The 15,168-nt window shown below is 47.4% G+C and overlaps 1 protein-coding gene across 1 annotated transcript in view; it reads left to right on the top strand.

The window, feature by feature from the left end:
• The window catches only part of LOC135396579 (N-terminal kinase-like protein), an 89,519-nt gene that overhangs the window by 15,458 nt on the left and 58,893 nt on the right, over positions 1–15,168 (top strand). Inside the window, exons 6-9 of the mRNA XM_064627622.1 lie at positions 1,405–1,495; positions 3,519–3,674; positions 6,540–6,698; positions 6,926–7,033. Of these exons, the coding sequence (XP_064483692.1) occupies positions 1,405–1,495; positions 3,519–3,674; positions 6,540–6,698; positions 6,926–7,033 (514 nt within the window). The remainder of the gene's footprint in view (positions 1–1,404; positions 1,496–3,518; positions 3,675–6,539; positions 6,699–6,925; positions 7,034–15,168) is intronic.

Raw genomic sequence — 15,168 nt, 5'->3', positions numbered from 1 at the left:
CTTGGGCATTGAATTTGTATAGTATAGCTAGATTTCTTAAAACTTCGTTTGCAGGTCTGTTTTACATACCGCATTAAAACAGTTTCGAAAGCATGTGATAATGATGAATAAAATTGGAGAGGATAAGAAACAGGCAACAATATCATACAGAACTTCAAAAGCCAACTTTTTAAGTCTTTGTCTTAAAAATCTTTATTTTCCGCTTCTCATTTGCGATATTAAATTTTCAGTTGATTTGGAGATACCTGTTTGTCTGGTTGTCACTGTGATTGCCTGCAATGCATTTTGTCTCTCTCACAGTCATGAAAACGGTCAGAAGTTTTGGGGTTTGGCCCCTTTTCTGTTCTGTATTTAACACCCTAGGAGCCATGAGTGAATTGCAGTGAAACTTGATATTTGCACCCTGGATGACGTTTGCAAACACTTAAGAAAATTAGGTTCTTACCTGTCAAAAAAGAAAAGCGCAGAAGACCGCTCCATATCTGTGTCTGTCTTGGCTAACATGCCATTCCAACCTAAAATTTCCCTCTTTTCCGGACCTTGGTGTGGAAATAGGAAATCAAAGAAGTCATGAAAATCGAATCAATCAAGGAAGTAGTCATATTAAATCATAAATCATGCAGGAAGTCCTGGACTACCTAGTTCAGTTGTTCCCAACCTTGTCCCCTCCCTGGACCCCTTTTGGCACATGTCGGGAAGTCACCCCCCCTCGCCGCTGATTTTCGAGATGCACATGATGTTTCCTTCGTTCAAAGTTGACTACAACTACGATGGCCATGGCAGATCAGAAGTCTAAGTGGGACTAATTCCTCCCCTGGAGCCATGAAATTCCTTTCTGGTGTGGAGCCACTGACCTTGTTGTTCTACCTGCCAAATGAAAGCATTGAAAAGAGATAGGCATGTGTTAGTCAGAGAAGTATTAAATAGGCATGTGCAGTGAACAGTGTTGTAGTGTGAATTTCCTGCCATGCCGTGTATTACTCACAAACATGTTTATACAGGTGTAATTTGTACTTTCTCACAATTGTTGCGTACAGCTACACGTTACACAACAGTAGTTTTTCTGTCCTGGTTTCCCAAGTGTTCAAATTCTTGCAGTCCTCGTTTGCACATTACCATACTGGTATTTGTCTTTTAATGTGCAAATTGGAAAGGTGTTGGAAACGGTATCATAGCTTGTCTGCTGTCCTTATAGTTCACTGTACAGTGAATAGTATGTAGCAAGAAGTGAGCATGTTATGCCTACTACAGCTAAGTACTACAGCTATTAGCTCAAAATATCTTCTGTTGCAGTCATTATGGCGCAGTAGTATTGGTAGAACTGAAACTTGCGTAAGAATTATTTTGATTTGCCCCTCCAAAATAATGCATGCACTCACCCGTGCAACCTGTTGACTTTATTAGGGCAAGAGACAGTTATGGTCTTGGCTGTCTTACCTGGGAAGTCTTCAATGGCCCACTGCCAAACTCATCATCTTTACAGAGACCTGGTAAGGTAAGATTGGCAACAACGCATCTATAGCCTTTTTGTTCATCGTATATAAAGAATATGTTGTGAGTGCTAGTCACAGACGTTAAGGTACATGTAAAGTAGATATATGTGACATACAAAGAACAGCATTACTTTAGTCAGTTGCAGCCTAACTCAAAGCACAAAGAAGCTCACTCACAGTACTGTTCGCCTGCTGAAGAATTCATGCCTTGTGTAATAATGACATCACAAACGTTGCAGTGGCATACAAGTTATGTTACCGTGGTGGTAAGTTCCAGCACCCTCGCACAGGGTTGGTGGTATTTCACGCTGTGTGGAAGTTTTGGAAGCATTTTGAAGAATTTGAATTAGCAGTTTCTTCGTGTGACAGGCATTCATACCTGCCAAGTCTCCCAGTATCCAGGAGACTACTGAGTTTCTTCTCTTGTCCCGATTCTACGGACGTGCCCTCCAATCTCCCAGAAAATTAGAGTGTTAGGCTTTCTCTCATTCATTTTTCTTTCAAAGCTGCTCAAATGTATTCCTGAAGAATTAGACAGCCCGTAACACGTGTTTGGCAGAAGGCTGGGTTTGCAGAATCCCAACAAAGGGGTAAGGAGGTGAGCAGTGGACCTCATATGGCCACATGATACATGACCATGCATGACTGGAGGTTGCAGCAGGTCGCGTGTTTCATTGTGTCTGTGTTTCTCAAGAAGACGTGCTATCATCCTATTATCAGTCCAGTCTCGTACAGTAGCTTCATTTCCTTTGATGTCGCTCTGCAAACAGAAGAAGAAATACCGTAGTTACTCACATAATTTGCACACATTTTTCCCCAAAAAAGTCAGAAAAGGTGAGGGTGTACAAATTGCACGGCAACGTCTGTTACAATGTTCAAACAATGCAAAATTTCAAAATTGTAGTGTGCCAGTCATATAGGTTCTCGGAAGAGCCGATATTGATCTTATCACTGCATTGTGCAAGTGCGAAAGAAGTACCAACTACCACGCAACCGCCGACGATCAGGAGGCAAAATGCCAGCCCACTACCGCTCATATACCGGTGAAATATGTCAAGACGCTGGTGGAAGATGCCCCTAGTGACAACTGAAAGCACACTATGTTTGCCAACTTTGTCATGTTGTGCTGTAAATTTGTCATAGCATGTTTGTCCAGCGTCTCTTTCCATAATAGTATCGTTCATCGTGTCAGTGGACCATCACATGAAGGTGTGCGCAAATCAAACAAATGCACTGCAACAACTTCGGTAGCACTGACGGCGTTGCGAAAAGCAATTGCCACCATTTTTTTTCTTGTCATTTTTAGTGCTAAACTACAGCTGCGCAAGTTATGCAATGGTGCAAAATATGAGAGTAAATATGGTACCTGCATCTGTTTCTCATATGTGCCAAATGCCTTTTCACGGGTTTTCTGGTTGAGCACAACCGGCCGCGGAGCGTAAACGACCAGGTGCGACTGCTGTTCTGGAAGTTATTCCCAAAATGTGACGAAGCGAAGCACTGCAGGTGCGGAGGCACGAAGACCACTGCCATCATTGGTAAAATGGCTACGTCCGCGCAAAATGCAATGTTGGAGAGCCTGAGACGACGCGCCTTCGCAATTGCCTCTCCTGAATTTTGAGTTTGTCAGGTTGGCAGGTATGGATGTTAGTCATATGACCTCATGATTCACCATGTGCTTGTAAATCCTGTAGTGTTAAGTATTACAGGGCAACAATTGAAACAAGCAGTAGGCATAACTACATTGTGCATTGTAACGTACCTACCCTTATTTGTGCCAAATATAGCTATATTTGCAAAAGTCTGATTAAATCTTGTTATCAAATCATTTTGTTAACTTCCTAGGTGATGGTTGTGTGAGCTCTAAAGTGCAAGTCAACTGAAAGAGAACATGTCCCTGGTCATCTTGTATTTATGTTTGCTTCATCTTTGACTTTCCACCAATCGGCACCAAACAGAGGCATCACTTCAGCTGTACGCAAATGGCTCTAGTTTCAGACGTATCTAAAAGAAACAATTTCTTAGATCCCAAAGAGCCTGGTGCCAGTCTTCAATCTGCTTGTGAATCCAAATCCATCTTCTCGTATCAGTCAAGCCAAGTTTATCACAAAAGGCCGATCACATGGAGGATTTCTTAAGAACAGCTTCATCGATACAATGCTCTTTGTTGAAGAGATTCAGGTGAGACAGTTTATGCCACTGAGAAACTGTACTTTTGTAGAACTAGGGTATATGAAAGAACTGATGTTCTGAGGCTGGAACAACATAGAAGAGACATATACATACCAAGCCTCAATTTGCCTAAGAAATTAACGATGAAAGATGAAAGTCACTGAAAAGGTTAGCCAGCTGTGGGACTTGGACCCACATCTTCTGGATTGCCGGTCCAGGGCCCTACCAATTGAGCTAAGCTAACACGCCTTCTCAGCAACTTCCAGGGTGCGTCATCTGAAGGGACAAACCAGCCACTCTCTCTCACTCATCCTCCTTTCACTCTTACATTTTGGCTCACTCACACACACATTCATACCACGGGATCGACGCAGGCGTCAAGTGATGAACATGAAAGAACTGATGTTCTGAGGCTGGAACAACATAGAAGGGACATATACCGTAATTTCACGTGTATAAGCCGCACCGCAGATAAGCCGCAGGATGCGTTTTTAGGAACATTTTGAAAATTTTCTGGCAGATAAGCCGCGGGCAATACGAGACGACTGATTGGTGCGACAAAGGAGACCATTGTGAAGGCCATAAACCCTGTAGTCCATACTCCGGCATCGACATAGTCTACAAGAAAGGAGGTCAGTTCTAGAGTTCTACCCACGGGTTCAAACCAAGATCGGATTGTGCCCTTGTTGGGCGTTTTTCGTGGACTGATGGGTCAGTGGTCTTCCAGAAGACGCGAATCATGCAGTGTCACCACTTTCGTTAAAGCTGCTTTGGGGAATGCACCAGGAGTATCAATCTACTCGAATGTGGACCCGTCCCTGTTATGTGCTGTTCGTGCATCGGCAGAGCAGTGCTGTTCCAGAGACACTGTCGGCACTTTTGTTAAAACCGGCGTATGGGTAAAATACCAGAAAAAAAAGTCATCAGATAAGCCGCACCGGTGGATAAGCTGCAGAGCGCCTGTGAGAAGAAAAAATCGCGCATAAGCCGCGGCTAATACGCGTGAAATTACGGTACATACAAAGCCTCAATTTGCCTAAGAAATTAACGATAAGAGATGAAAGTCACTGAAAAGGTTAGCCAGCTGTAGGACTCGAACCCACAAGAACAAGATGTGGGTTCGAGTCCTACAGCTGGCTAACCTTTTCAGTGACTTTCATCTTTCATCGTAGGGTATATGCCTTGTTTTCTTGCACGTGAAGGGACAATCTCGCAGAACATGGCATACGAAACGCGTATCATTCTCTTTTTTGTTGTTGATAATGCAGCAATGCAAGTTCTCTTCCCCCACAAGGCCAGGGTTATTAAAAGAAAAAAATAAATTGAAGCCATAAAGCCATACTGGAGATGTTTGCTGCAGTATGCTCTCGCGTACTTACTCAAACTGCCGTAAGCAATTCAAAAGAATGCTGCGCCAGCGATATGTATTACAAAAGTAGAGGCAACGCATATATTTTCCGACAAGGATAAGAGGAGGCAAAGCTGCACGACTGCGCCTCCTCCCATGACCAGATAAAGTCCCAGAAATTGCACAGAGAAGAGCATGCATTGAACAAGATGTTGTCATTCTGCCATCTGTCGTATCAGACAGGAACAAGATTGGCCTGGCTCATATCTTTGTAGCTAACCAAGCCACGTGACTTCTGGCAGCATGATGGGGACGGAGGAGCTCTTTGGGGAACCTGGGAAAGTAGTCTGTGGAATATCAGTTTGCGAACCTATTGCCTAATCTGTAATATGTGGTGTGTGTTCAATGTGCTGAGCATCTGGCACCTGCTGTTATGATATATTTATCAAGCAATGAAAAGCTTTCTAAAAATGAAAATGGATGTTTCTTGAAAAGTACCTGACTGTTAGGAACGAAAGTGTTGCTACTGTGTACTAATAAAATTTCAGTGAAGTTTTATAATTGCTCGATCTGTGTGAGACCGTCCCCTTAAATAAAAATCAGTGTATCAGTCACACTTCCCGAGAACCATGCCCATGTAGTACCATGTTTCTGCTACCAAGTTGAACTTCGTATTCTTGATTAATAAACTTTTCTGTGTTCTGATTTTTTTAAAGTTAAATATCTGCAGTTCGACTTGGCTTTAGTAAGGACCGCATATATGTAACACACCAGTGAAAGTACAAGATTATTCTATATGTTTCATTAACATGATGTGCTATGTTTTAGATTATAGTACTGCTGTGTTATCTAAAGTAAATGGCTTGTAGAGTTGTCAGGAATGATATGGAAAATGAAGTTTAGTTATTGCTAGCTGGTAGATTACTTATTTCTCTCATACTAGGCATGGATAAGTAATGCATCCTGCATGATCTTCCATTGCACTTTGAACGAACTAATGTAGTTTCACACATCAAACTATTGTTGGTGATATATCAATTGTGTGGTAATCACATCCTGGACTTCCTGTATCCCATATGGTGAACAAAATTTAGGAACTCATCCCCTCTTAAACCTCATTGGCTTTGTTATTCAACATTTGCAAAGAGGGACAGGACACTGCAATTTCATTTGCATACTCTCATTCCCCATAACTTGAAAAACATGTTATTGGCTACCTCCGACTTGTAGGTTATCACTATATCTGTCTCAAGTAATGTAGTGGTGTCGGAAGCCAATGAAACACAGGATGAATGCCTCTAACCACATAGTTGCATATTATGATTAAAGATTGGATGTTGGTGAAAAAGCACAGGCACAGTAAGACTCACCGGCAGTTTGAGTGCACGTGCTCAAATCACACTGCAGTCTTGCTGATGTATTTTCATTCATTGCCGTTCTTTAGTTTTACAGGTATCCACAGTTTGAGACTGTTGCATTGCTTGCATAGTGGTGTAATTCATATCATGCTTTATTTATGTTTGTAGATTAAGGACATGACAGAAAAGAACCGCTTCTTCACGGGCCTGACATCTTTAATGGAAAATTTTCCTGCCAATGTTTGCAGATACAAGATCCTTCCACAATTATTAAATGCCTTTGAGTTCAGCGATGCTGGATCTACGATACTTGCCCCCTTGTTTAAGGTATGCAGACATCTCTCCGTACTTGTACCATCCAAGAAATTGAAGCAAGAGCCATGTTCAATGATATCCTCATTGGTTGGGTGATAGACGGGAACCGTTCAGGGTAACAGTGAAGAACCAGCCAAGTGCTCTTTCACTCAAGTCATATGTTTCTGCTCATTAGACAAAATTGTCTATATGGATGGTTGCTTTATTCATTTCATTTCTCTTTGTTTCTTCTTCACAAGATTGGAAAAATGCTGAGTGAAGAAGAATACAGACAGAAGATTGTGCCTTGCATAGTCAAATTGTTCTCCTCGAAGGACAGAGCAACAAGAGCAAGGCTTTTACAACAGGTAGGAATCTCTTTTTGGATGTCTGGCATTTACTGTATTTACTCCCAGAATTTGTGCACTTTTTCTCCCCCCAAAAAAGTAGGAAAAGTTGGGGGTGCACAAAATGCGCGGGAACGTTCGTTAAAGGGACTATGAAACGATTTTTTTCTTTGTTTCGTTCGAAAGAAGACATTTTTCTGAGTCTAGAACCGAAATTTTACTTTCGTCGCGCGAGCGGATTTCTCGGGAGCGAATTTAAACGAAGCGGCGAAGGGAGGACAGCTGGCGCCGCGCCGTGACGAGCTGCCGAGCGGAGACACAACGGGTAACTTGATGCGACCACGGCCGGCTCAGCAACACGTCATCGTGACGTGTTGCCGAGCCGAGGAATCCCGCCAGGAGCATGCGCCGTAGGATCCCGCGTATGCGTTCATCGGGAGTGGAAATCTCCATGACAGCAGCTTTCTCGCGATCGGCAGATTTCGGCAGTGGCGGCAGCCACAGCGCGAGCTCGCGGCATTACTTGCCATTGTGCAACACCGGTGACGTAACGGGGAACCGAAGAGCGGTCCGTACAGTTACACCATCGGCAGGGAAATATGCGCGGGAGAGGAGGAACGCGGAAGAGACATTTCCAGCGCGCGCTCCTCGCAGAGTGGAGCGATTTCGTCCGGAAAAATTTGTGGCATATTAGTTTCTCTGCGGGAAGAACAGTTTCCATCGAAAAAAAGTATGGGGGTTCGGGAAATTTCATAGTCCCTTTAAGATATTTAACTTATGAAAAGGTAAGAGGGTGGTTCAGTAGTAACCTTAAATAATTTATTCATGAGCAATGAAAGTGAATATTCTGGGAGATGTGGTATCATTTTTTCGAAGTACCGTATTCTCACACGTATAATCTGTGGCTTCTCTGTTTAAAAAGTTCGCTGGGAGTTCACTGTGGCATGAGCCAGTGTGGCTTATCTGTTTCTCCTGGAGCTTATTGCTTGGCATAAAGGAGCTCCTCGTATGTGACTCATATTCCTTTGAGGGTGATTTACCAGGGGTTCTCATCTGTCTTCGTTCTTCTGTGAGGTCAGGGGCTTATCGAATAATTAAACATGCATACGGAATGCCTATGGGACTTCTTGCTCGTCTTTCTCTTAATCACCAGGAACCTCGTAGAGTCAGTGCCCTGTAGTATTAAGGATCCCAGTCATTGCTAGGGATCCCATAGATCACTGCTTAAGAAGTGTGCATATGGCTACAACGCTGTAAGTGACTGTGAAGAATACAGAGTATTCTTCACTTGCAGCTCTATATAGCTTGCTATAGCTCGCTATAGCTTTCAGAGCAGGATGACGTTGAACGCAACATACATATGCGAATGTTGAGAATTCATTGACTTGCGCAAATAAATCTTTGGCGAATTCGTGTACCGTATGTTTGCCTACCCCGTCGTATTAATTGTGATATCTTTCCCATGTACAAGCCACGGCTTAGTGCGCCACAAGTTTTCCCCAGTGCGGGAAAAACAGTGACCTGGGGCTTATCTATGGTGCGGCTAATGCACATGGAAATGTGGTAGCGGCTGCTTTTCGATAGAGGTCCACCATCGTTTGGGAAGCGCCTGTATTCCAGCTGAGAAGAAGTCTTTTTGTGTGTGCCTAGCAATTCATGCAGTGCTTCTTTCACATCTTCGTCGAATGCAAACTTGTGACCTCCCTGAGACGACCAAGTATGTGGTAGTCTTACGGCCCAAAGGTCATGCAAATATGAAGGACATGAGAGGCACCCAAATCAGAGATTGCAAATGGTTGAAGTAGTCACATGCGATGTATGTGGGCAGGCATTCTCATGTTGGAGAAGAACCCCATGCCGAGCAGAGCACACAGTTTTGTTCCTATAGCAGACTTCAAGTGTGTCACTCGCAGATCACAACATGGTTTTGTGTTCACTGTATTCCCCCTGAGCATATAATGTGCAACTATAGTGTGATGCTAAAAATGCATCCAGAGGGCTTTTCTTGCGCTCGCCTGACTTATACTTATTCTGAAAGCTATTTGGTTTTCGTAACGAGCTATGGTGCCAACCTATGCTTACAACGTAAACAACAGGAGTTAGCCGAGGCAGGCTACATTTAAGGACAAACACGAACACGTAAGCCTCTAAATGCCCAGGTTATGCACCAAGAAAACCTGAATCATCACCACCATCACCAAACGCCCAGGAATAAATAAAATCAAACAACTCAGGAAAAAGGTGCTGACGCCAGAATTCAAACCTGGGCCTTCTGATTTCCTGTCAGATTTCTGGTCCTTAAGTGTAGCCTGCCTCAGCTAACTCTCGTTGTTTACATTGTATTCACAAGTTGTTGCCCTGCCTCGGTCCGAATGAGTGAGTGGGTGAGAAAGATGCAAGAGAGAATGGGAATAGCGTGATAGGTTGTCCGTACCCTCTGTACATCAGGCACACTAACTCACGAGAAAGTCCTGCTGTCGTGGTGTAGTGGTAGCATATCTGACCAGCAATCAGAAGGCCCAGGTTCCAATCCTGGCATTATCACGTTTTTCCTGAGTAGTTTGATTTCAACCAGTGTTTGCCCTTTTTGTCTCTGGTTGAAGGTAACACACACAGCTTTCATCACCAGTGACTATGCGACTCAAAAATTGCTCCCCTTCCTCCTCATGCCTCCCTCATGCTCCCCTTCCTCCTCATGGCGCCTGAGAGGCAGTGCATATGTGTCGGCACTGTACATGCATCGACACAGGGTTCCATTATTTTGTCGCGTGTTGAGTGAGGCCAGGAGACAAAAGGCGTCAAGTCGGACCAAACTATTTTATTGACCGTCCTAGCCGGTCGCTCGAGTAGAAAGAAGAAGTAACTAGCTCGCGTCTCGTGAGCGCGAGATGGCAGGGCACAAACAGGGTCATGTGGCCAAAGGCGATGTTGGTGCAGCTAGTGCTGCTACATCATCCTCCCTCCCCTGGAGAAAGATGATGCTGAAGCTGCAGGCTGGACAGTGCGGTGCAGATCCCACGATACGTGCTTGCTTGAAACTGGGCGCAGTGGGAAAGATGGAGATGCGGCTGAGGGGGCGGCTCGATTGTCATTCTGTGCGTCAGGCTCGTTCGAAGAGTCTGAAGAAACTTCCAGCTGGGTGAAATGCGCCAGAGATGAGGGGTCTAGGTGAGCGGGCTGCAGCCTATCGATGGAGATGTTGTCCTCGCGGCCATTAAGCTGTACACGGTAGAACTTGGCGTATCGGTGCAGAACTTGAAAGGGGCCGTCGAAATGAGGCTGAAGAGGCTTACGAACGGCATCCCGGCGAATAAAAACATGTGTACAGCTTTCAAGCTCTGGGCTGATGAAGGGATGGCTACGAAGGCTTCGTCGGGTTGGGGAAGGGCAGAGCTGGGACATTGTCAAACGGAGTTGGTGAAGGAATGACGATGGCTCGGCTGCTTCGGGGCGCACAGGATGGAAGAATTCTGACGGCAAACGTAGTGACGTCCCGTAGACGAGTTCTGCGCTGGAGGCGCCGATGTCTTGCTTGAGGGCTGTCCGAATACCGAGCAGCACTGTAGGAAGAGCGGCGAACCACTGGGTACGCTCACGCGCGCAGGAGAGGGAGGCCTTAAGGTGACGGTGAAAACGCTCAACGAGCCCGTTTGCTTGGGGGTGGTATGAGGTGGTTCTTATACGATGTGTGCCGAGGGTCTCCAAGAGCTGGGTGAACAGCCTGGCTTCAAACTGGCGGCCGCGATCTGTGGTAAGGGTAGCAGGCACACCAAAACGGGCTATCCAGCCATGCAAAAAGGCTTCGGCAACGGTCTCGGCGGTGGAATCGGCGATGGGAATTGCTTCTGGCCACCTCGTAAATCTGTCAACGCATGTTAACAGGTATGAATGACCATGCGACGGGGGAAGCGGGCCCACGAGATCGATGTGCACGTGTGAAAATCGGGCGTCAGGGAGCGGGAATGCTGCTAAAGGTGCCTTGTTGTGCCGGTTGACTTTCACACGTTGGCAGACGAGGCAAGCGCGGGTCCATGCCCGAACGTCGGCGTTCATCGATGGCCATATAAAGCGGGTGGTGAGCAGCTTCTGCGTGGCGCGGATACCAGGGTGGGCTAGGGCATGCACGCTATCAAAGACAAGGCGACGGAAAACCTGCGGAATGAACGGTCTGGGTCTGCCCGTGGAGATGTCGCAAGTTAACTTGAGGAGCGATCCGGGCAGAGGCACCTCTTCGAAAGAAAGAGTGGTGGCAGAATCTCGCAGTTTCCGAAGCTCTTCGTCTGACTGCTGCGCCTCGGCGATCTTGGAATAGTCCATCGTCAACTTCGGAAAGGTGACAGCATCGACGTGCATCCTGGACAGAGCATCCGCTACAGGGTTGTCGGTTCCGTTGACGTGGCGAATGTCGACGGTGAACTCACTTATGAAGGCCAGCTGCCGGGCTTCACGGGGAGTGTAACTGTCGGCAGCCTTGGAGAGGAACGCGTAAGTCAAAGGCTTGTGATCTGACAGGATGTAGAACGTTCTTCCTTCGACGAAATACCTGAAGTGGCGGATGGCTAAATAGGCAGCGAGCAGCTCACGGCCAAACGCGCTGTAGCGGGACTGCGCTGGAGAGAGCTTCTGCGAGAAGAAAGACAAAGGTCTCCACTGCCCGTCGATGTACTGCTGTAAGACACCGCCAACAGCATGGTCAGAGGCGTCAACCATGATGTTAGTTGGCGCGCCGTGTTTCGGGTAGACGAGGACAGTAGCGTCTGCAAGGGCTTGTCTGGCAGCGAGGAAAGCGGTGTTCGCTTCTTCCGTCCACGAAAACGGCGTTGAAGATGGCGTGCCGCGCAGCATGTCTGTCAGAGGTCGCAAAATGCGCGCACAGCAGGGAATAAATCGTCGATAAAAGTTCACCATTCCCAAAAACTCTCGCAGCTTACGCAGTGACGTTGGCGTTGGGAAGTTGCGTATGGCAAGAACTTTGTGGTCGAGAGGGCGGATGCCGTCGCTGCTGATTAGGTGCCCGAGGAACTCCAGCGATGGCTTGCCGAACTCGCATTTTTCGGCGTTCACAACAATGCCGAACTCTTGGAGACGCTGGAAAAGCGCGCGAAGGTGGTCTTCGTGCTCCTCGGGGGACCCGCTGGCAACGAGGATGTCATCTATGTAGGCAAACGCAAAGGGAAGGCCGCGCAGCACTTGATCCATAAAACGTTGGAAGGTCTGGGCGGCGTTTCGCAGACCAAAGGGCATCCTGAGATATTCGAACATGCCGAATGGTGTAACGATGGCAGTCTTGGAAACGTCGGAGGGTTCTACTGGAATGTGATGGTAAGCTTTTACCAAATCGACCTTGGAGAACATGGTCATGCCGTGGAGATTGGAGGCGAAATCGTGAACATGCGGGATGGGATAGCGATCTGGCACAGTAACCTTGTTAAGGGCTCTGTAGTCGCCGCACGGCCTCCAATCTCCGGTCTTCTTCGGTACCATGTGCAAGGCTGATGACCAACTGCTGGAAGAAGGCCGGACGATTCCAAGCTGGAGCATGTGTTGGAATTCCTTTTTCGCAATGGCGAGGCGCTCGGGGGCCAGGCGACGAGGACGGGCATGCACGGGAGGACCTGTAGTGACAACGTGGTGAGTCACTGTGTGCATCACGGGCCGCTCGGTGTTACATGGTTTCAAGAGGGATGGGAACTCCTGCAGGATGGCGGAGTATGGACAGTTTCCAGCCTTGAAGCGGGCGATGCGGCTGCACACTGAATGGCGACAGGGAATGCCGTTGACGCGAAACCGGGTTTCTGCATCCCAGAGCAAGCGTTTTTTCATGTTCACCATGAGACCGAAATGGCTCAGAAAGTCTGCTCCCAGAATAGGGTACTGCAAGTCAGCCACAAGGAAAATCCATGCGAAGGAGCGGCGGAGGCCCAAGTCGAGAGTGAGGGAATGCTCTCCGTACGTCGCAATCGGCGTGGAATTAACAGCTTGCAGGGTGCGGGACGTTGGCTTGCGTGGTGAACGAAAAAGAGAGGACGGAAGTACACTGACGTCAGCGCCGGTGTCAACAAGAAACTTTAGTCCGGAATTGTTGTCAAGAACAAAGAAGAGGCGGGATGGACGAGTGCCAGAGTCACCAGCCGCCATATCTAGTGACTGGCTCGGGAGTTTCCCTGGAAGGTGCATGGTGGTGTACAGTTGCGAGCCTTGGTGCGGAAACGGCGATGATACCAGCAAATTCCAGCTGGAGATGGGGAACGTCGATGCGCGAAGCGGGATCGGCGTGAAGACGGAGAAGGACTGCAGTGGCGGAGGGCTGCAACCTCCAGCTGCAGGTTGGAGATCTGTTCCACGAGCTGAGAAAGGTCCACTGCTTGCGGCGAGCTGGAACCAGTAGCCGTAGGCGGAGAAGGGGGGTGCGAGGCCACAGCTGCGATCTGCGGTGGTGCCATTTCCATGATCTTGTCGGCAAGGTTGGCCAGGTCGTTCAGGCTCATGGTGCCAGCAGCGGCTAAAACCATGCAGACATTGGCCGGCAACCGCTGGAGGAAGAGTTGGCGGAGCAGGGAATCGTCGATTACGGCGCTGTCGGGACGGTCGCCGAGCAGTTGGCGCATACGCCGTAAGAGCTGAGAAGGCGCGCGATCTCCGAGTTCTTCTTGGGTCAGCAGGCGCTGGAATCGCTTTTGCTCCGACATAGACGTCCGGCGAATTAATTCAGTCTTGAGCACGTCATATGGTGATTGTGTCGGTGGGGAGGCAACCAAGTCGCGCACCTCGGAAGCATCAGTAGGGGAAAGTGCGGCAACGACGTGGTAGAACTTCGTCAGTTGGTCACTGATGAGACGAAGGGCGAATTGGGCCTCAGCTTGCCCGAACCATACGACGGGATCGGCGGCCCAAAACGTCGGCAGCTTGATAGCGACGGCGGAAACTTGCGGTGGGGGCAACAGGGGCGCCGCAATAGCGGGCACCGCAACGTTCTGTTGCTGTGGTCCTGGGACTTGCTGGACTGGCGGAAAGTGGCCTGCTGGTCCTGGGAGAGGGCCAGTAGCAGAAGGGGGTCCAGTGGCCATCACGTCCGGGTCACCAGTTGTCGCGTGTTGAGTGAGGCCAGGAGACAAAAGGCGTCAAGTCGGACCAAACTATTTTATTGACCGTCCTAGCCGGTCGCTCGAGTAGAAAGAAGTAACTAGCTCGCGTCTCGTGAGCGCGAGATGGCAGGGCACAAACAGGGTCATGTGGCCAAAGGCGATGTTGGTGCAGCTAGTGCTGCTACAATTTCATATACAGTGCCTCTGGGGACCCATCTTGTGGACACCATTCCACACTGCAGCTTCTCCTGTATGATGAAATTGGCTGACCCAACATTCAGACCCAATAACTTGGCCAGCTCTTTCACAGTGATGTGTTAGTCTTTACCAAAGTTGCTGGATTGGGGAAAGTACCGCCGTCCTGTGCCCTCTGCCATCGTACACCTTGGAACAACAGTGGCGGCGGTAGCGTTCCAACCCATGCTGTGGCCGCCACTCATGTTCCAAGGTCGTGGGAGGAAAGGGAAAGCTTGGCTTTACTTTCCCCACTTCAATGGCTTAGTTTTGATGAATAGCATCATCCGTGACATCAAAAATTTTGGTCGTTACAGCAGTTTGCAGATGACATTTGTCTCATCTCTTGCAAACCATTCGTACACTTGTTGTGGTGATATATATATATACCTAAATATATAATAATATATATACCTAAAAAACAGTGCCAGCACAGATAAGGATGGCCTCCAGATAAAACCTGTGAAATATGTTATTGATGTCATTAGTCCAGTGCTATCATACATCTTCAACCTTGTCCTCACAACTGGTGAGTTTCCGGCTGAAATTCAAATTGCTAAAGTTTCTGTGATTCATAAAGGAGGTGACGTCCACTCCTTAGGAAACAATAGGCCAATATCTATTCTCCCAGTTTTCTCAAAAGGTCTTGAAAAAGCGATACACACAAGAATAATTTCCTTTCTAGACAAATATTCACTACTAAATGACTCTCAATTTGGATTTTGCAAACACCGCTCAATAGAACAAGCTTTATGGAAGCAAAAAGACTTGATATTAGCAGGTTTCGAGAAACGCCTCTCAACACTCGGAGTTTACGTGGACTACACAAAAGCATTT

The sequence above is a fragment of the Ornithodoros turicata genome, chromosome 6 (assembly GCF_037126465.1).
Source record: "Ornithodoros turicata isolate Travis chromosome 6, ASM3712646v1, whole genome shotgun sequence".
Classification (NCBI taxonomy): Eukaryota; Metazoa; Arthropoda; class Arachnida; order Ixodida; family Argasidae; genus Ornithodoros; species Ornithodoros turicata.
The sequence above is the reverse complement of the archived record's forward strand: the minus strand, read 5'-3'. Positions and strand labels throughout refer to the sequence as shown.